The sequence below is a fragment of the Bombina bombina genome, chromosome 7 (genome assembly GCF_027579735.1).
Source record: "Bombina bombina isolate aBomBom1 chromosome 7, aBomBom1.pri, whole genome shotgun sequence".
Lineage (NCBI taxonomy): Eukaryota > Metazoa > Chordata > Amphibia > Anura > Bombinatoridae > Bombina > Bombina bombina.
The window spans coordinates 454,295,103-454,319,900 of NC_069505.1; the positions used below are offsets into that span (position 1 = coordinate 454,295,103).

The following is a 24,798-nucleotide window of genomic DNA, read 5'->3' on the forward strand; positions in this document are numbered from 1 at the left end:
ATATGTGCACACTCACCTGTAACCCACGTACCTCACACACAATATATGTGCACACTCACTTGTAACCCACGTACCTCACACACAATATATGTGCACACTCACCTGTAACCCACGTACCTCACACACAATATATGTGCACACTCACCTGTAACCCACGTACCTCACACACACACACACACACACAATATATGTGCAGACTCACCTGTAACCCACATACCTCACACACAATATATGTGCACATTCACCTGTAACCCACATACCTCTCACACACAATATATGTGCACACTCACCTGTAACCCACGTACCTCACACACACACAATATATGTGCACACTCACCTGTAACCCACGTACCTCACACACACACACAATATATGTGCACACTCACCTGTAACCCACGTACCTCACACACACAATATATGTGCACACTCACCTGAATCCCACGTACCTCACACACACAATATATGTGCACACTCACCTGTAACCCACGTACCTCACACACAATATATGTGCACACTCACCTGTAACCCACGTACCTCACACACAATATATGTGCACTCACCTGTAACCCACGTACCTCACACACACAATATATGTGCAGACTCACCTGTAACCCACATACCTCACACACAATATATGTGCACATTCACCTGTAACCCACGTACCTCACACACACAATATATGTGCAGACTCACCTGTAACCCACATACCTCACACACAATATATGTGCACATTCACCTGTAACCCACATACCTCTCACACACAATATATGTGCACACTCACCTGTAACCCACGTACCTCACACACAATATATGTGCACACTCACCTGTAACCCACGTACCTCACACACACACAATATATGTGCACACTCACCTGTAACCCACGTACCTCACACAATATATGTGCACACTCACCTGTAACACACGTACCTCACAAACACAATATATGTGCACACTCACCTGTAACCCACGTACCTCACACACAATATATGTGCACACTCACCTTTAACCCACGTACCTCACACACAATATATGTGCACACTCACCTTTAACCCACGTACCTCACACACAATATATGTGCACACTCACCTTTAACCCACGTACCTAACACACAATATATGTGCACACTCACCTGTAACCCACGTACCTCACACACAATATATGTGCACACTCACCTGTAACCCACTTACCTCACACACAATATATGTGCACACTCACCTGTAACCCACTTTCCTCACACACAATATATGTGCACACTCACCTGTAACCTACGTACCTCACACACACACACACACACACACACACACACACAATATATGTGCACACTCACCTGTAACGCACGTACATCACACACAATATATGTGCACACTCACCTGTAACCCACATACCTCACACAATATATGTGCACACTCACCTGTAACCCACGTAACTCACACAATATATGTGCACACTCACCTATAACCCACGTACCTCACATACAATATATGTGCACACTCACCTGTAACCCACGTACCTCACACACAATATATGTGCACACTCACCTGTAACCTATGTACCTCACACACACAATATAAGTGCACACTCACCTGTAACGCACGTAACTCACACACAATATATGTGTACACTCACCTGTAACACACGTACCTCACACACACACACAATATAAGTGCACACTCACCTGTAACCTATGTACCTCACACACAATATATGTGCACACTCACCTATAACCCACGTACCCCACACACAATATATGTGCACACTCACATGTAACCCACGTACCTCACACACAATATATGTGCACACTCACCTGTAACCCACGTACCTCACACACAATATATGTGCACACTCACCTGTAACCTATGTACCTCACACACACAATATATGTGCACACTCACCTGTAACCCACGTACCTCACACACACTCACCTGTAACCCACATACCTCACACACAATATATGTGCACACTCACCTGTAACCCACATACCTCACACACAATATATGTGCACACTCACCTGTAACCCACGTACATCACACACAATATATGTGCACACTCACCTGTAACCCACGTACCTCACACACACACAATATATGTGCAGACCAGTGACGTGCAGTGAGCTCAGAGGCTAGTGAGGCAGTGGCTATGATAGGCCTGAGAAGCACATATATGAACCTAATATAGGTAACTTAAATTTACGATTAAATTAGCCGGTTACACAATGACGATTAGAATAGTATCTAATATCTTGTATTTAAGCCTCTGCAGACAGTCCCCTTATCTCAGGGCTATTTATTTATTATCTATTGACTTGCATTTTAGCCAGTCAGCGATGTGTCCTGCACAACTCCACGGGAGAGAGCACAATGTTATCTATATGACACACATAAATTAGCAGTCTCTTGCTGTAAAAAAGCTAATAAAAAAGCATGTGATAAGAGGCTGTCTGTAGTGGCTTAAACAGTCAGAAATGTAGAGATTAAATGGTTATACAGTATATTAATATAACAATGTTAATTGTGCAAAGCTGGGGAATGGGTAATAAAGGCGTTATCTATCTTTTTAAATAATAGCGATTTTGGTGTAGACTGAATTCTGACCCAGGCAGGATGAAATACTTGCAAGCACACAAACAAGGCTTCCAAACAATCTGACCACATGTTAAAACCAGAAACTCCCTAATGCATCAAAAATGCAGGGGATGACTGGCAATTTTGGAACCAGGGGGCAAGTACAATTCAGTGGCCCAAGTACTAAAACCATGCCCACTTTGCAATTCTATATATAAAGTTAAAATACAAGTGAAGCAAAGCACCTAAGAAATGATAGAAATAAGGCTATAAAAACAGAATTTTAATGGAAAAAAAACATATATATTTATTTTTTCTAACATCAATGTATAGCCCTAGCATACTGCTGACATCATGTACATTTCCAGAAAACTGCTGACATCCATGTACAGTCCTAACATACTACTGACATCCTTATATAGCCCCTTACAAAACCATTAATCAGGGCCCCCCACACATACATAGAAACACACACTCACAAACATAGATTCACATACACACAGAAACACACTCGGACATACAGAAGCACTAACACATACAGACACACAAAGTGACAGACACATAAACAGACACATACAGAATCGCACACAGAAATATACACTCAGATATACAAGAAGACTCACACAGACAGACACCATCAGATACCATATACACATAGGAACTAACACAAAACCAGGCACCACATGCACACAAACAGGCACCCAAAAAGCACAGACAAGAAGCCACATACATCATCACTCACCCATACACAAGCACCCACAGGAACACCCACTAAGAGGCTGGCTAATCCACAAATATATACAGACAAGCACACACACACTCATATACACTTCCACGTGACTTTTACATGAGTTAAATATATAATAGTTGAATAAAATGTTTTATTAATATTATATGCCAGTTGTACTTGACAAGATGGAGTGGCCCCCTGCTCCTACTTACTATGTGCCAGTAATACACTACATTTGATTAAGATTAAGGGCCTTTTACAACCACTTATTATAGTTTTCTGCCACATGACTCCCTTCCCTCATTTATGCCACTTATCATATACCATATTAAATCTGCCAATCAGTTCCCCTACTCACATGAATGCCAGCTAAATGCCACACTATACCAGGCAAGATGTAAGACTCCCTGCCCCCATACATTTCCTGAGAGATATCACAGCTCACTTGTGGATTTAATATGAAAACCACTAATAATATATCATCTAAAATAATTTTTTAATACTAAAAACATTTTTTAATAAATGACAGACAGATCATCATATTACAGAAAGACAATAAAAAGTGAGCTGTTATATACAAGAAAACCCAAAAGCATGGGAAACTGCAGTAAAAAACAGTGTATTTATTAAATGAAAACAACTAGGATGACAGAGTGAAGTACTGACCTTAAATCAATCAGTCTATCTAATCCACATACATAGAAACAAAATCAGCACAGTTTTGTTCTCTTTAGTTTTCAGTGCACATAACTAAGATACTCAGAAGTGTCTGGACCCAGTAGATCTCACCTTATATCTTGGGTGACATAGGAGTGTACTCAGCACTGACTGTTTTACAGGAGGGAATGTACATTGTTTATTATACAGACCAGGAGAGGTTCCTGCATAAAAAAGGCACTAGCATTTGCTTTTTTGCACAAGGGCACCAGCTAGTGACAACACAATACTTACTGAGAGCTGTAGTAATAAAGCATCATTTATTATACAGACCAGGAGAGGTTCCTGCATAAAAAAGGCACTAGCATTTGCTTTTTTGCACAAGGGCACCAACTAGTGACAACACAATACTTACTGAGAGCTGTAGTAATAAAGCATTTATTATGCAGACCAGGAGAGGTTCCTGCATAAAAAAGGCACTAGCATTTGCTTTTTTGCACAAGGGCACCAGCTAGTGACAACACAATACTTACTGAGAGCTGTAGTAATAAAGCATTTATTATACAGACCAGGAGAGGTTCCTGCATAAAAAAGGCACTAGCATTTCCTTTTTTGCACAAGGGCACCAGCTAGTGACAACACAATACTTACTGAGAGCTGTAGTAATAAAGCATTTATTATACAGACCAGGAGAGGTTCCTGCATAAAAAAGGCACTAGCATTTCCCTTTTTGCACAAGGGCACCAGCTAGTGACAACACAATACTTACTGAGAGCTGTAGTAATAAAGCAGGCTCTGCAGTCAATGTTGTTAACTTGTTAAAAAGCAGCAAATTGCCAGATCACATTAAAAACAAAATATTCACAATAAAAAGTTAAAATAAACTGCAAGCAAAATGTGGGAAGCTATTATTACCAGCACTCCTCAGTCACAACAGTCAAAATTGTTAATAAGTAGAAAGCTTACAGATCACATTAAAAGTATTAATATTAACACTATCATTTAACAGAATGAAGAAAGCTATAAACCCTACCCCTTACTGTGCACTTCTTCCTGCAGTCCTTATTCTCCCCTCTTGTTTCTAGTGAAGCCTGTGCTAGTGGGAGGGTCCCAGACTGGATAACAGTAACAGGAAGTCAGTGAACATCAGACAGGGCCAGCCCTGCATCCTGCATAACTAATAATGCCAAAAATGAGTTTTTACTTCTCTGATTGGCTCTCTCGCTAAGAGGCATAATGAGGGATGCCTCCTATTGGTCATTATTTTTGCTTCAGGTAGTTTTAAGTTACCACCAGTGGGTGGTGCTGCTGCTATTGAAGAAATGTAACCATGTTTTGCTATGGAGAGATGCAGTCCTGTATGATGCCTCTCCATAGCATTACATGGGTTGGAAAAAATTGTAATTTTTTTATTTATTTTTTACAATTTTTTCTTAATTAAAATTAATTTAACTAAACTTTGGCCCCATATGACAGGGGAAGCAGTGCCTCCCCTGCCTCCTATGACTGCACGTCCCTGGTGCAGACTCACCTGTAACCCACATACCTCACACACAATATATGTGCACATTCACCTGTAACCCACATACCTCTCACACACAATATATGTGCACACTCACCTGTAACCCACATACCTCTCACACACAATATATGTGCAGACTCACCTGTAACTTACATACCTCACACACAATATATGTGCAGACTCACCTGTAACCCACATACCTCACACACAATATATGTGCACATTCACCTGTAACCCACATACCTCTCACACACAATATATGTGCACACTCACCTGTAACCCACATACCTCTCACACACAATATATGTGCGCACTCACCTGTAACCCACATACCTCTCACACACAATATATGTGCACACTCACCTGTAACCCACATACCTCTCACACACAATATATGTGCACACTCACCTGTAACCCACGTACCTCTCACACACAATATATGTGCACACTCACCTGTAACCCACGTACCTCTCACACACAATATATGTGCACACTCACCTGTAACCCACGTACCTCACACACAATATATGTGCACACTCACCTGTAACCCACGTACCTCACACACAATATATGTGCACACTCACCTGTAACCCACGTACCTCACACACAATATATGTGCACACTCACCTGTAACCCACGTACCTCACACACAATATATGTGCACACTCACCTGTAACCCACGTACATCACACAATATATGTGCACACTCACCTGTAACACACGTACCACACACACACACACACAATATAAGTGCACACTCACCTGTAACACACGTACCTCACACACACTTATTTACAAGAGACAAAATGCCAACATCACAGAATCTGACATTTACTTAATAGGCGCTATTTACCTGTAGCTGTATTCATAGGAACTTGATCCTCCACAGTCTTCACCTGATCACACACATCCGGTTTTCCTCCGTGCCCTACTGCGGAGTCATCTGAAGGCGTCACATCCATAAGGCCTGTACAGTGAGAATACACGTGTATGTGTAAGTCGTTTGCAGTGCTTGTGGGAGGCATTATTCTCTCTCCTTATATATAAATCATATCATGTGGTCACCCAGAAATTACTATGTGCGCATGAGATAATTATTTAGTTTCACACTTAAGTACACTCACCTGTAACCCAAGTACCTCACACACAATATATCTGCACACTCACCTGTAACCAATGTACCTAAACACAATATATGTGCACACTCACCTGTAACCCACGTACCTCACACACAATATATGTGCACACTCACCTGTAACCCACGTACCTCACACACAATATATGTGCACACTCACCTGTAACCCAAGTACCTCACACACAATATATCTGCACACTCACCTGTAACCAATGTACCTCACACACAATATATGTGCACACTCACCTGTAACCCACGTACCTCACACACAATATATGTGCACACTCACCTGTAACCCACGTACCTCACACACAATATATGTGCACACTCACCTGTAACCCACGTACCTCACACACAATATATGTGCACACTCACCTGTAACCCACGTACCTCACACACAATATATGTGAACACTCACCTGTAACCCACGTACCTCACACACAAAATATGTGAACACTCACATGTAACCCACGTACCTCACACACAAAATATGTGAACACTCACCTGTAACTCACGTACCGAACACACACAATATATCTGCACACTCACCTGTAACCCACGTACCTCACACACAATATATGTGAACACTCACCTGTAACTCACGTACCTAACACACACAATATATGTGCACACTCACATGTAACCCACGTACTTCACACACAATATATGTGAACACTCACCTGTAACCCACGTACCTCACACACAATATATGTGAACACTCACTTGTAACCCACGTACCTCACACACAATATACGTGCACACTCACCTGTAACCCACACACAATATACGTGCACACTCACCTGTAACCCACGTACCTCACACACACAATATATATGCACACTTACCTGTAACCCACATACTTCACACACACAATATATGTGCACACTCCCCTGTAACCCACATACCTCACATACAATATATGTGCACACTCACCTTTAACCCACGTACCTCACACACACAATATATGTGCACACTCACCTGTAAAGTAAAAGATGTGGTGCGAGTGCTATAGAAACGGTGTAAGCTTAAATCCCTTAGTAGTCTAGTAAATCTCCATATACTGACTATAGGTGCATAGTATGAGAAAGGGGGGTGGGATAAGCGCTCTATATGGGAGCTCACCGGATAAAAATGTGTGATGTAATATATTCTATTATTTTAAAGAGATTGAAGTCAAGTGATTATATAAAAGGTTTTAATAAAAAATGTATATTAGTCATATGTGAATATCGTAGTAATGAATACCGTAATATACACTGTACACAAATAGTTAAAAATACATATATGATGCCGGCATCGACTGAGTTAAAATATAGCTAAGAATTAAGCCATATACATGCAGAGATATACAGTATATAAAATAGCAGTATATTGATTAACAAAAAACAGTATGGCTGCAGAGAGCTAATAATTTCAAACCGCTCTTATGTCTGGAGCAAATATTGAGTGAGACCAATCTGTTAGCCGTTAGAAGCAGCTATGAGAAAACAAGCCGTGAGCTGTGTGCGTCACGTCACCTGACTAAACAAAGTCCTCCAATCCTGTGAGCCAAAAGTGGATACAAATTTAAAACAAGAGAGTCTCAGTAGGAAATAGACACTTTGTGTCACTAATAATACTTGCAAGTGTCCAAAGGTTTTCTTTGAAGTCAGTGATGATGAATTTTCAGCTGTTCAAAACAGCGCGATGTAGATCCGTCTTTCTCCCTTTTAGTAGATGATTCTTTGTCCAAAGTAGGTTCCGGCTTGTATAGTATCCGCTGTATTTTGTGAATGATTTTTCTATACAGCAGAGAATTCTTACTATAATGCAAACACAATGCAATAGATGGGCACACAGAAATTACTCATACATCTACCTCAATGCTTTCAGGGAGGTAGAAATGAACCTGTTTTTTGTGCCGTGAGAGGAAAAAGTTGTAAATCAGCACTGAGAAAAGGTTACACACAGGGATTATTCATATATCTCTCTCTATAGTAAAAGTAAGCAAATTTACTACATACTTATTCACACTGATTGTCATATGTTACAACTCACAGGTTAATTTCGACCTCTATGATAAATATAGAGAGAGAGATATGAATAATCCCTGTGTGTAACCTTTTCTCAGTGCTGATTTACAACTTTTTCCTCTCACGGCACAAAAAACAGGTTCATTACTACCTCCCTGAAAGCATTGAGGTAGATGTATGAGTAATTCCTGTGTGCCCATCTATTGCATTGTGTTTGCATTATAGTAAGAATTCTCTGCTGTATAGAAAAATCATTCACAAAATACAGCGGATACTATACAAGCCGGAACCTACTTTGGACAAAGAATCATCTACTAAAAGGGAGAAAGACGGATCTACATCGCGCTGTTTTGAACAGCTGAAAATTCATCATCACTGACTTCAAAGAAAACCTTTGGACACTTGCAAGTATTATTAGTGACACAAAGTGTCTATTTCCTACTGAGACTCTCTTGTTTTAAATTTGTATCCACTTTTGGCTCACAGGATTGGAGGACTTTGTTTAGTCAGGTGACGTGACGCACACAGCTCACGGCTTGTTTTCTCATAGCTGCTTCTAACGGCTAACAGATTGGACTCACTTGATATTTGCTCCAGACATAAGAGCGGTTAGAAATTATTAGCTCTCTGCAGCCATACTGTTTTTTGTTAATCAATATACTGCTATTTTATATATATCTCTGCATGTATATGGCTTAATTCTTAGCTATATTTTAACTCAGTCGATGCCGGCATCATATATGTATTTTTAACTATTTGTGTACAGTGTATATTACGGTATTCATTACTACGATATTCACATATGACTAATATACATTTTTTATTAAAACCTTTTATATATCACATGGCTTCAATCTCTTTAAAATAATAGAATATATTACATCACACATTTTTATCCGGTGAGCTCCCATATAGAGCGCTTATCCCACCCCCCTTTCTCACACTATACACTCACCTGTAACCCACGTACCTCTCACAATATATGTGCACACTCACCTGTAACCCACGTACCTCACACACAATATATGTGCACAATCACCTGTAACCTATGTACCTCACACACAATATATGTGCACACTCACCTGTAACCCACGTACCTCACACACAATATATGTGCATACTCACCTGTAACCCCCATACCTCACACACAATATATGTGCACTCACCTGTAACCCACGTACCCCACACACAATATATGTGCACACTCACATGTAACCCACGTACCTCACAAACAATATATGTGCACACTCACCTGTAACCCACGTACCTCACACAATATATGTGCACACTCATTTGTAACCCACGTACCCCACACACAATATAGGTGCACATTCACCTGTAACCCACGTACCTTACACACAATATATGTGCACACTCACCTGTAACCCATGTACCTCACACACAATATATGTGAACACTCACCTGTAACCCATGTACCTCACACACAATATATGTGCACACTCACCTGTAACCTATGTACCTCACACACACAATATATGTGCACTCACCTGTAACCCACATACCTCTCACACAATACATGTGCACACTCACCTGTAACCCACGTACCTCACACACAATATATGTGCACACTCATTTGTAACCCACGTACCCCACACACAATATAGGTGCACATTCACCTGTAACCCACGTACCTTACACACAATATATGTGCACACTCACCTGTAACCCACATACCTCACACACAATATATGTGCACACTCACCTGTAACCTATGTACCTCACACACACAATATATGTGCACTCACCTGTAACCCACATACCTCTCACACAATACATGTGCACACTCACCTGTAACCCACGTACCTCACACACAATATATGTGCACACTCATTTGTAACCCACGTACCCCACACACAATATAGGTGCACATTCACCTGTAACCCACGTACCTTACACACAATATAGGTGCACATTCACCTGTAACCCACGTAACTCACACACAATATATGTGCACACTCACCTGTAACCTATGTACCTCACACACACAATATATGTGCACTCACCTGTAACCCACGTACCTCACACACAATACATGTGCACACTCACCTGTAACCCACGTACTTCACACACAATATATGTGCACACTCACCTGTAACCCACGTACCTCACACACACACACTATATGTGCAGACTCACCTGTAACCCACGTACCTCACACGCACTCACCTGTAACCCACGTACCTCACACACACTATATGTGCACATTCACCTGTAACCCACATACCTCTCACACACAATATATGTGCACACTCACCTGTAACCCACGTACCTCACACACAATATATGTGCACACTCACCTCTAACCCACGTACCTCACACACACAATATATGTGCACACTCACCAGTAACCCACATACCTCACACACAATATATGTGCACACTCACCTGTAACCCACGTACCTTACACACACACAATATATGTGCACACTCACCTGTAACCCACGTATGTCTCATACAATAGTTGTGCACACTCACCTGTAACCCACGTACCTCTCACAATATATGTGCACACTCACCTGTAACCCATGTACCTCACACACAATATATGTGCACACTCACCTGTAACCTACATACCTCACACACAATATATGTGCACACTCACCTGTAACCCACGTACCTCACACACAATATATGTGCACACTCACCTGTAACCCACGTACCTCACACACAATATATGTGCACACTTACCTGTAACCCACGTACCTAACACACAATATATGTGCACACTCACCTGTAACCCACGTACCTAACACACAATATATGTGCACACTCACCTGTAACCCACGTACCTAACACACAATATATGTGCACACTCACCTGTAACCCACGTACCTCACACACACACAATATATGTGCACACTCACCTGTAACCCACGTACCTCACACAATATATGTGCACACTCACCTGTAACCCACGTACCTCACACACAATATATGTGCATACTCACCTGTAACCCACGTACCTCACACACACAATATATGTGCACACTCACCTGTAACACACGTACCTCACACAATATATGTGCACACTCACCTGTAACACACGTACCTCACACACACTTATTTACAAGAGACAAAATGCCAACATCACAGAATCTGACATTTACTTAATAGGCGCTATTTACCTGTAACTGTATTCATAGGAACTTGATCCTCCACAGTCTTCACCTGATCACACACATCCGGTTTTCCTCCGTGCCCTACTGCGGAGTCATCTGAAGGCATCACATCCATAAGGCCTGTACAGTGAGAATACACGTGTATGTGTAAGTAGTTTGTAGTGCTTGTGGGAGGCATTATTCTCTCTCCTTGTATATAAATAAAATCATGTGGTCACCCAGAAATTACTATGTGCGCATGAGATAATTATTTAGTTTCACACTTATGTACACTCACCTGTAACCCAAGTACCTCACAAACCATATATGTGCACACTCACCTGTAACCCACGTACCTCACACACAATATATGTGCACACTCACCTGTAACCCACGTACCTCACACACAATATATGTGCACACTCACCTGTAACCCACGTACCTCACACACAATATATGTGCACACTCACCTGTAACCCACGTACCTAACACACACAATATATGTGCACACTCACCTGTAACCCAAGTACCTCACAAACCATATATGTGCACACTCACCTGTAACCTATGTACCTCACACACAACATATGTGCACACTCACCTGTAACCCACGTACCTCACACACAATATATGTGCACACTCACCTGTAACCCACGTACCTCACACACAATATATGTGAACACTCACCTGTAACTCACGTACCTAACACACACAATATATGTGCACACTCACCTGTAACCCACGTACCTCACACACACACTATGTGTGCACCCTCACCTGTAACCCACGTACCTCACACACAATATATGTGCACACTCACTTGTAACCCACGTACCTCACACACAATATACGCGCACACTCACCTGTAACCCACGTACCTCACACACAATATATGTGCACACTCACCTGTAACCCACATACCTCATACACAATATACGTGCTCACTCACCTGTAACCCACGTACCTCACACACACAATATATGTGAACACTCACCTGTAACTCACGTACCTAACACACACAATATATGTGCACACTCACATGTAACCCACGTACCTCAAACACACACTATGTGTGCACACTCCCCTATAACCCACGTACCTCACACACAATATATGTGCACACTCACTTGTAACCCATGTAACTCACACACACAATATACGCGCACACTCACCTGTAACCCACATACCTCACACACACACACACACACACAATATATGTGCACACTCACCTGTAACCCAAGTACCTCACACACAATATATATGCACACTCACCTGTAACCCACATACCTCACACACACACAATATATGTGCAGACTCACCTGTAACCCACATACCTCACACACAATATATGTGCACACTCACCTGTAACCCACATACCTCTCACACACAATATATGTGCACTCACCTGTAACCCACGTACCTCACACACAATACATGTGCACACTCACCTGTAACCCATGTACCTCACACACAATATACGCGCACACTCACCTGTAACCCACATACCTCACACACAATATATGTGCACACTCACCTGTAACCCACGTACCTCACACACACAATATATGTGCACACTCACCTGTAACCCACATACCTCTCACACACAATATATGTGCACTCACCTGTAACCCACGTACCTCACACACAATAAATGTGCACACTCACCTGTAACCCACGTACCTCACACACAATATATGTGCACACTCACCTGTAACCCACGTACCTCACACACAATATATGTGCACACTCACCTGTAACCCACGTACCTCACACACAATATGTATGCACACTCACCTGTAACCCACGTACCTCACACACAATATATGTGCACACTCACCTGTAACCCACGTACCTCACACACAATATATGTGCACACTCACCTGTAACCCACATACCTCTCACACACAATATATGTGCACACTCACCTGTAACCTACGTACCTCACACACAATATATGTGCACTCACCTGTAACCCACGTACCTCACACACAATAAATGTGCACACTCACCTGTAACCCACGTACCTCACACACAATATATGTGCACACTCACCTGTAACCCACGTACCTCACACACAATATATGTGCACACTCACCTGTAACCCACGTACCTCACACACAATATGTATGCACACTCACCTGTAACCCACGTACCTCACACACAATATATGTGCACACTCACCTGTAACCCACGTACCTCACACACAATATATGTGCACACTCCCCTGTAACCCACGTACCTCACACACAATATACGTGCACACTCACCTGTAACCCACATACCTCACACAATATATGTGCACACTCCCCTGTAACCCACATACCTCACACAATATATGTGCACACTCACCTGTAACCCACATACCTCACACACAATGTATGTGCACACTCACCTGTAACCCACATACCTCACACACACTATATATGTGCACATTCACCTGTAACCTACATACCTCTCACACAATATATGTGCACATTCACCTGTAACCCATGTACCTCACACACAATATATGTGCACACTCACCTGTAACCCACGTACCTCACACACACAATATATGTGCACACTCACCTGTAACCCACGTACCTCACACACACAATATATGTGCGCACTCACCTGTAACCCACGTACCTCACACACAATATATGTGCACACTCACCTGTAACCTACGTACCTCACACACACTTATTCACAAGAGACAAAATGTCACCTTCACAGAATCTGACATTAACTTAATAAGTGCTAATCACCTGTAGCCATATTCATAGGAACTTGATGCTCCACGGTCTTCACCTTGTCACCCACATCAGGTTCTCCGTGCTCAACCGCTGAGCTATCTGAAGGCGTCACATCCATACGGCCTGTACAGTGAGAATACACGTGTATGTGTAAGTTGTTTGTACTGTCCGTGGGATGCATCAATAGCTCTCCTTATATATAAATAAAATCATGTGGTCACCCAGAAATTACTATGTGCATACAAGTTAATTAGTTTCCCCACTTATGTCCACTCCTCCCCTGTAACCCATGTACAACACACACAATATATGTGCAACTCACCTGAAACCCACGTACCTCACACACAATATATGTGCTCACTCACCTGTAACCCACGTACCTCACACACAATATATGTGCACTCACCTGTAACCTACATACCTCACACACAATATATGTGCACCCTCACCTGTAACCTACGTACCTCATACACACAATATATGTGCACACTCACCTGTAACCCACGTACCTCACACACACACACACAATATATGTGCACACTCACCTGTAACCCACGTACATCACACACAATATACGTGCTCACTCACCTGTAACCCACGTACCTCACACACACAATATATGTGCACACTCACCTGTAACCCACGTACCTCACACACACACACACAATATATGTGCACACTCACCTGTAACCCACGTACCTCACACAATATATGTGCACACTCACCTGTAACCCACGTACCTCACACACAATATATGTGCACACTCACCTGTAACCCACGTACATCACACACAATATACGTGCTCACTCACCTGTAACCCACGTACCTCACACACAATATATGTGCACACTCACCTGTAACCTACGTACCTCACACACACTTATTCACAAGAGACAAAATGTCACCTTCACAGAATCTGACATTAACTTAATAAGTGCTAATCACCTGTAGCCATATTCATAGGAACTTGATGCTCCACGGTCTTCACCTTGTCACCCACATCAGGTTCTCCGTGCTCAACCGCTGAGCTATCTGAAGGCGTCACATCCATACGGCCTGTACAGTGAGAATACACGTGTATGTGTAAGTTGTTTGTACTGTCCGTGGGATGCATCAATAGCTCTCCTTATATATAAATAAAATCATGTGGTCACCCAGAAATTACTATGTGCATACAAGTTAATTAGTTTCCCCACTTATGTCCACTCCTCCCCTGTAACCCATGTACAACACACACAATATATGTGCAACTCACCTGAAACCCACGTACCTCACACACAATATATGTGCTCACTCACCTGTAACCCACGTACCTCACACACAATATATGTGCACTCACCTGTAACCTACATACCTCACACACAATATATGTGCACCCTCACCTGTAACCTACGTACCTCATACACACAATATATGTGCACACTCACCTGTAACCCACGTACCTCACACACACACACACAATATATGTGCACACTCACCTGTAACCCACGTACATCACACACAATATACGTGCTCACTCACCTGTAACCCACGTACCTCACACACACAATATATGTGCACACTCACCTGTAACCCACGTACCTCACACACACACACACAATATATGTGCACACTCACCTGTAACCCACGTACCTCACACAATATATGTGCACACTCACCTGTAACCCACGTACCTCACACACAATATATGTGCACACTCACCTGTAACCCACGTACCTCACACACAATATATGTGCATACTCACCTGTAACCCACGTACCTCACACACAATATATGTGCATACTCACCTGTAACCCACGTACCTCACACACACAATATATGTGCACACTCACCTGTAACCCACGTACCTCACACACACAATATATGTGCACACTCACCTGTAACACACGTACCTCACACAATATATGTGCACACTCACCTGTAACACACGTACCTCACACACACTTATTTACAAGAGACAAAATGCCAACATCACAGAATCTGACATTTACTTAATAGGCGCTATTTACCTGTAACTGTATTCATAGGAACTTGATCCTCCAAAGTCTTCACCTGATCACACACATCCGGTTTTCCTCCGTGCCCTACTGCGGAGTCATCTGAAGGCATCACATCCCTAAGGCCTGTACAGTGAGAATACACGTGTATGTGTAAGTAGTTTGTAGTGCTGGTGGGAGGCATTATTCTCTCTCCTTATATATAAATAAAATCATGTGGTCACCCAGAAATTACTATGTGCGCATGAGATAATTATTTAGTTTCGCACTTATGTACACTCACCTGTAACCCAAGTACCTCACAAACCATATATGTGCACACTCACCTGTAACCTATGTACCTCACACACAACATATGTGCACACTCACCTGTAACCCACGTACCTCACACACAATATATGTTCACACTCACCTGTAACCCACGTACCTCACACACAATATATGTGAACACTCACCTGTAACTCACGTACCTAACACACACAATATATGTGCACTCACCTGTAACCCACGTACCTCACACACACACTATGTGTGCACCCTCACCTGTAACCCACGTACCTCACACACAATATATGTGCACACTCACCTGTAACCCACGTACCTCACACACACAATATATGTGCACACTCACCTGTAACCCACGTACCTCACACACACACTATGTGTGCACCCTCACCTGTAACCCACGTACCTCACACACAATATATGTGCACACTCACTTGTAACCCACGTACCTCACACACAATATACGCGCACACTCACCTGTAACCCACGTACCTCACACACAATATATGTGCACACTCACCTGTAACCCACATACCTCATACACAATATACGTGCTCACTCACCTGTAACCCACGTACCTCACACACACAATATATGTGCACACTCACCTGTAACCCACGTACCTCACACACACAATATATGTGCACACTCACCTGTAACCCACGTACCTCACACACAATATATGTGCACACTCCCCTATAACCCACAAACCTCACACACAATATATGTGCACACTCACCTGTAACCCACGTACCTCACACACAATATATGTGAACACTCACTTGTAACCCACGTACCTCACACACAATATATGTGCACACTCACCTGTAACCCACATACCTCACACACACAATATATGTGCACACTCACCTGTAACCCACATACCTCTCACACACAATATATGTGCACACTCACCTGTAACCCACGTACCTCACACACAATATATGTGCACACTCACCTGTAACCCACGTACCTCACACACACAATATATGTGCACACTCACCTGTAACCCACGTACCTCACACACAATATGTATGCACACTCACCTGTATGCACACTCACCTTGATAAAGGCCCCTGGAGGCTGAAACGCATAGAATTTGCTTACTAAACCTTGATACACTTTATATCTCTTCACTAGCTGAGGTATCGTTGGTGGATAGGACAGGTACATTGAGCGGTCACTAATCACAGGTGAGCCGTCTCTGCATGTGTAATCCCTGCCCCAGGACCCACGAAAAACGAACCCAGAGTGCTTTTAAAGGTCTATTATTCATAGGCTTAAACATTGCACAACGGCACTTTACCATTGGGAAATTTCACCTGAACTATAACCCGGAACTTGATTTCTCTGGGATCATTTCCACACGCTGGACACCCGCTGCGGAGGACGGACAAACACAAGCTAAGAACAAGCTACAAAACGGAGTAAAGCCACACAGAAGGAAAAAAGTTACTTTTTACATCAAACCGCTTTACCCTGTCTTTGGATTGACACACTGGTAACATTACCCTCTAAGGAGATTATACTGGTAACAATATCACCCACGGATCAGCTCCATTTTGGGAACATTGCTATTAAGCACTTTATAATAGACTTTTTAGTTATATATGCTGCTACAAATTCTGTTTAGTTATATATGCTGCTAATAATTCAGTTTAGAATTTTAGAAGTTTAGATAGCTACTCAATTATAATTTAATCAGAATCAAATTGCAGATTTTAATATTGTAGATTTTATATATGTATTCAGATTAACTCATCGCACATTCTTTAGGTCATATAGATTGTTATATATATATATATATATATATATATATATATATATATATATATATATATATATATATATATATATATCTTTTACTGATGCCGGCATCTTTTTTAGGAGTCATTTGTTAGAATCTATTTTAATATGTAATTTACATTGTTATAATAAATATTGATTCATTTGAACACATATATTCAATCCCCTTTTTTGGCAACTTAGATACGCTAATTTTAATTGGATCTTTTTTACACTATATATATTTATATCAACATATTTTTTTTCCACGTTCTTTTCACTTTTTTTCATACCACTGATGTACTATCTCATATGAGTTTTTATCAGATATTTTGGCTCTCAGCTATTCATTAGCGCTATCCCTCTCCCACACTTTTTTCTGAACTAAGAGTGTACTTTATGAGGTTAGCACACTCTATTTTGGGATAAGCTAGGAGAGCAAAAGTGTAGTATCCCTAATCACACTCTACATTCACACTCACCTGTAACCCACGTACCTCACACACAATATATGTGCACACTCACCTGTAACCCACGTACCTCAAACACAATATATGTGCACACTCACCTGTAACCCACATACCTCACACACACAATATATGTGCACACTCACCTGTAACCCACATACCTCTCACACAATATATGTGCACATTCACCTGTAACCCACATACCTCTCACACAGAATATATGTGCACACTCACCTGTAACCCACGTACCTCACACACACAATATATGTGCACATTCACCTGTAACCCACATACCTCTCACAGAATATATGTGCACACTCACCTGTAACCTACGTACCTCACACAATATGTTCACACTCACCTGTAACCCACATACCTCACACACAATATATGTGCACATTCACCTGTAACCCACATACCTCTCACACAGAATATATGTGCACACTCACCTGTAACTCACGTACCTCACGCACACTCACCTGTAACCGACGTACCTCACACACACTCACCTGTAACCCACGTACCTAACACACACTATATGTGCACATTCACCTGTAACCCACATACCTCTCACACACAATATATGTGCACTCACCTGTAACCCACGTACTTCACACACAATATATGTGCACACTCACCTGTAACCAACATACCTCACACACAATATATGTGCACACTCACCTCTAACCCATGTACCTCACACACACACAATATATGTGCACACTCACCTGTAACACACGTACCTCACACAATATATGTGCACACTCACCTGTAACACACGTACCTCACACACACTTATTTACAAGAGACAAAATGCCAACATCACAGAATCTGACATTTACTTAATAGGCGCTATTTACCTGTAACTGTATTCATAGGAACTTGATCCTCCACAGTCTTCACCTGATCACACACATCCGGTTTTCCTCCGCGCCCTACTGCGGAGTCATCTGAAGGCATCACATCCATAAGGCCTGTACAGTGAGAATACACGTGTATGTGTAAGTAGTTTGTAGTGCTTGTGGGAGGCATTATTCTCTCTCCTTGTATATAAATAAAATCATGTGGTCACCCAGAAATTACTATGTGCGCATGAGATAATTATTTAGTTTCGCACTTATGTACACTCACCTGTAACCCAAGTACCTCACAAACCATATATGTGCACACTCACCTGTAACCCACGTACCTCACACACAATATATGTGCACACTCACCTGTAACCCACGTACCTCACACACAATATATGTGCACACTCACCTGTAACCCACGTACCTCACACACAATATATGTGCACACTCACCTGTAACCCACGTACCTCACACACAATATATGTGCACACTCACCTGTAACCCACGTACCTCACACACAATATATGTGCACACTCACCTGTAACTCACGTACCTCACACACAATATACGTGCACACTCACCTGTAACCCACAAACTTCACACAATATATGTGCACTCACCTGTACCCACGTACCTCACACACAATATATGTGAACACTCACCTGAAACTCACGTACCTAACACACACAATATATGTGCACACTCACATGTAACCCACGTACCTCACACACACACACTATGTGTGCACCCTCACCTGTAACCCACGTACCTCACACACAATATACGCGCACACTCACCTGTAACCCACGTACCTCACACACAATATATGTGCACACTCACCTGTAACCCACATACCTCATACACAATATATGTGCACACTCACCTGTAACCCACATACCTCATACACACAATATATGTGCACACTCACCTGTAACACACATACAATATATGTGCACACTCACCTGTAACCCACGTACCTCACACACAATATACGCGCACACTCACCTGTAACCCACGTACCTCACACACAATATATGTGCACACTCACCTGTAAACCACATACCTCATACACAATATATGTGCACACTCACCTGTAACCCACATACCTCATACACACAATATATGTGCACACTCACCTGTAACACACATACAATATATGTGCACACTCACCTGTAACCCACGTACCTCACACACAATATATGTGCACACTCACCTGTAACCCACGTACCTCACACACAATATATGTGCACACTCACCTGTAACCCACGTATCTCACACACAATATATGTGCACACTCACCTGTAACCCACATACCTCACACAATATATGTGCACTCACCTGTAACCCACATACCTCACACACACACACAATATATGTGCACACTCACCTGAAACCCACGTACCTCACACCCAATATATGTGCTCTCTCACCTGTAACCAACGTACCTCACACACACACACAATATATGTGCACACTCCCCTGTAACCCACATACCTCACACACACAATATATGTGCACACTCCCCTGTAACCTACATACCTCACACACAATATATGTGCACACTCACCCATAACCCACGTACCTCACACACACAATATATGTGCACTCACCTGTAACCCACATACCTCACACACACACACAATATATGTGCACACTCACCTGAAACCCACGTACCTCACACCCAATATATGTGCTCTCTCACCTGTAACCAACGTACCACACACACACACAATATATGTGCACACTCCCCTGTAACCCACATACCTCACACACACAATATATGTGCACACTCCCCTGTAACCTACATACCTCACACACAATATATGTGCACACTCACCCATAACCCACGTACCTCACACACACAATATATGTGCACACTCACCTGTAACCCACGTACCTCACACACACTCACCTGTAACCCACGTACCTCACACACAATATACGTGCTCAATCACCTGTAACCCACGTACCTCATACACACAATATATGTGCACACTCCCCTGTAACCTACATACCTCACACACAATATATGTGCACACTCACCTGCAACCTACGTACCTCATACACACAATATATGTGCACACTCACCCATAACCCACGTACCTCACACACAAAATATATGTGCACACTCACCTGTAACCCACGTACCTCACACACACTCACCTGTAACCCACGTACCTCACACACAATATACGTGCTCAATCACCTGTAACCCACGTACCTCACACACACACACAATATATGTGCACACTCACCTGTAACCCACGTATCTCACACACACAATATATGTGCACACTCACCTGTAACCCACGTACCTCACACACACACACAATATACGTGCTCAATCACCTGTAACCCACGTACCTCACACACACACACAATATATGTGCACAATCACCTGTAACCCACGTACCTCACACACACACAATATATGTGCACACTCACCTGTAACCCACGTACCTCACACACACACAATATATGTGCACACTCACCTGTAACCCACGTACCTCACACACACACAATATATGTGCACACTCACCTGTAACCCACGTACCTCACACACAAACAATATATGTGCACACTCACCTGTAACCTACGTACCTCACACACACACAATATATGTGCACACTCACCTGTAACCTACGTACCTCACACACAAACAATATATGTGCACACTCACCTGTAACCTACGTACCTCACACACAATATATGTGCACACTCACCTGTAACCTACGTACCTCACACACAATATATGTGCACACTCACCTGTAACCCACGTACCTCACACACAATATATGTGCACACTCCCCTATAACCCCCAAACCTCACACACAATATATGTGCACATTCACCTGTAACCTACGTACCTCACACACAATATATGTGCACACTCACCTGTAACCCACGTACCTCACACACAAAATATGTGCACACTCGCCTGTAACCCACGTACCTCACACACAATATATGAGCACACTCCTCTATAACCCACATATCTCACACACAATATGTGTGCACACTCCCCTATAACCCACATACCTCTCACAGAATATATGTGCACACTCCCCTATAACCCACATACCTCACACACAATATATGTGCACACTAGGGCTGCACGATTAATCGCGGATGCGGTTTTAAACCTCGATTAATCATCACGGTTTAAAAACCACAAGAGCATGCAATTTTTTTTGGGGGGTTTGTCATGAAAACTGAGGCGGAGAGGGAGGATGAGAGGAGGACAAGTGTGCGGCCATGGAATGCCCGCAAAAATTGCAGTGTGTGTAGGAGCAACAGGCATTGATCAGTCATCTGGGAGTGGTGTGGCGGTGGTCAAGCGGTGGTGTGGCGCTGGGACAGCTCAAAGTTGTGAGCAATAAAGTGAGTATTGAACAAAAAAGTTAAAGTGCCTTAATGACTATTTTTTTTTTTTTACTTGTTCTGTGAGGCATAACATTGAGTTTGATTACATTTTACAATATATTTTATTTATAAATGTTCATTAAGGGATGTATTGTGAAGTGAATTGTAAAATATAATATATTCAACATGATGATACAAAAAAGAAAATTTATGCTTACCTGATAAATGTATTTCTTTTTTGACACAATGAGTCCACGGATCATCTTAATTACTAATTGGATACTCACCTCATGGTCAGCAGGAGGCAGCAAAGAGCACTACAGCAAAGTTGTTAAATAGCTCCTCCCTTCCCTCCCACTCCAGTCATTTGACCGAAGTTAAGGAAAGAAAAACCAGGTGCAGAGGTGTCTGAAGTTTACAATAACCAACAACCTGTCTACAAGAACAGGGCGGGCCGTGGACTCTGTGTCAAACAATAAAGAAATTTATCAGTTATGGACAATGAGTCCACGGATCATCTTAATTACTAATGGGATCCAATACCCAAGCTAGAGTACACAGATGATACGGGAGGGACAAGACAGGGAACCTAAACGGAAGGCACCACTGCTTGAAGAACCTTTCTCCCAAAAGCGGCCTCAGCCGAGGCAAAAGTGTCAAACTAGTAGAATTTTGAAAAAGAGTGCAGAGAGGACCAAGTTGCAGCCTTGCAAATCTGTTCCACAGAAGCTTCATTTTTGAATGCCCATGAGGAAGCAACAGCCCTTGTGAAATGAGCCATAACTCTCTCTAGAGGATGCTGCCCAGCAGTCTCATATGCAAAACGTATGATACTCTTCAGCCAAAAAGAAAGAAGTTGCTGTAGCTCTCTGTCCCTTACGTTTTCCTGAGAAAATGAAAAACAAAGAAGTATGACGAAAGTCCTTAGTCGCCTGCAAGTAAAAAACTTTAAAGCACAGACCACGTCCAAATTGTGTGAAAGTCGTTCCTTCTGAGAAGAAGAATTAGGACACAAGAAAAGAACAATCATCTCCGGATTAATGTTCCGATCAGAAACAACCTTAGGAAGAAAACCTAACTTAGTACGTAAAACTACTTTATCTGAATGTAAAATAAGATAAGGAGGTTCATACTGCAATGCCGAGAGTTCAGACACTCTACGAGCTGAAGAAATAGCAACAAGAAATAAAACTTTCCAAGATAACAACTTAATATCTAAGGAATGCATGGGTTCAAACGGAGCCCCTTGAAGAACCTTGAGAGCTACATTAAGACTCCATGGAGTAACTGGTTTGAAGACAGGCCTGATCCTAACCAAGGCCTGACAAAAAGATTGTACATCTGGAACATCCGCCAGACGTTTGTGTAACAAAATAGATAGGGCCGAGATTTGGCCCTTTAAAGAACTTGTCGACAATCCCTTCCCCAAACCCTCTTGGAGAAAAGACAAAATTCTAGGATTCATAACTCCATGAGTAGCCCTTGGATTCACACCAATAGAGATATTTACGCCAAACCTTTTGGTAAATTTTTCTAGTTACAGGCTTACGAGCCTGAATCATGGTCTCTATGACAGAGT

At 42.3% G+C, this 24,798-nt stretch overlaps 1 protein-coding gene across 3 annotated transcripts in view; it reads right to left on the minus strand.

Moving 5' to 3' along the window:
• LOC128666703 (zinc finger MYM-type protein 1) overlaps window positions 1-24,798 on the minus strand; it is a 172,738-nt gene that overhangs the window by 132,895 nt on the left and 15,045 nt on the right. For all 3 annotated transcript variants that reach the window (XM_053721444.1, XM_053721443.1, XM_053721442.1), the window contains exons 2-7: window positions 19,866-19,979; window positions 16,481-16,594; window positions 15,417-15,527; window positions 14,484-14,594; window positions 11,764-11,877; window positions 6,324-6,437 (exon numbers count right to left, since the gene is read on the minus strand). In XM_053721444.1, coding sequence (XP_053577419.1) covers window positions 6,324-6,437; window positions 11,764-11,877; window positions 14,484-14,594; window positions 15,417-15,527; window positions 16,481-16,594; window positions 19,866-19,974 — 673 coding nt within the window. In that variant the 5' untranslated portion in view covers window positions 19,975-19,979. The remainder of the gene's footprint in view (window positions 1-6,323; window positions 6,438-11,763; window positions 11,878-14,483; window positions 14,595-15,416; window positions 15,528-16,480; window positions 16,595-19,865; window positions 19,980-24,798) is intronic.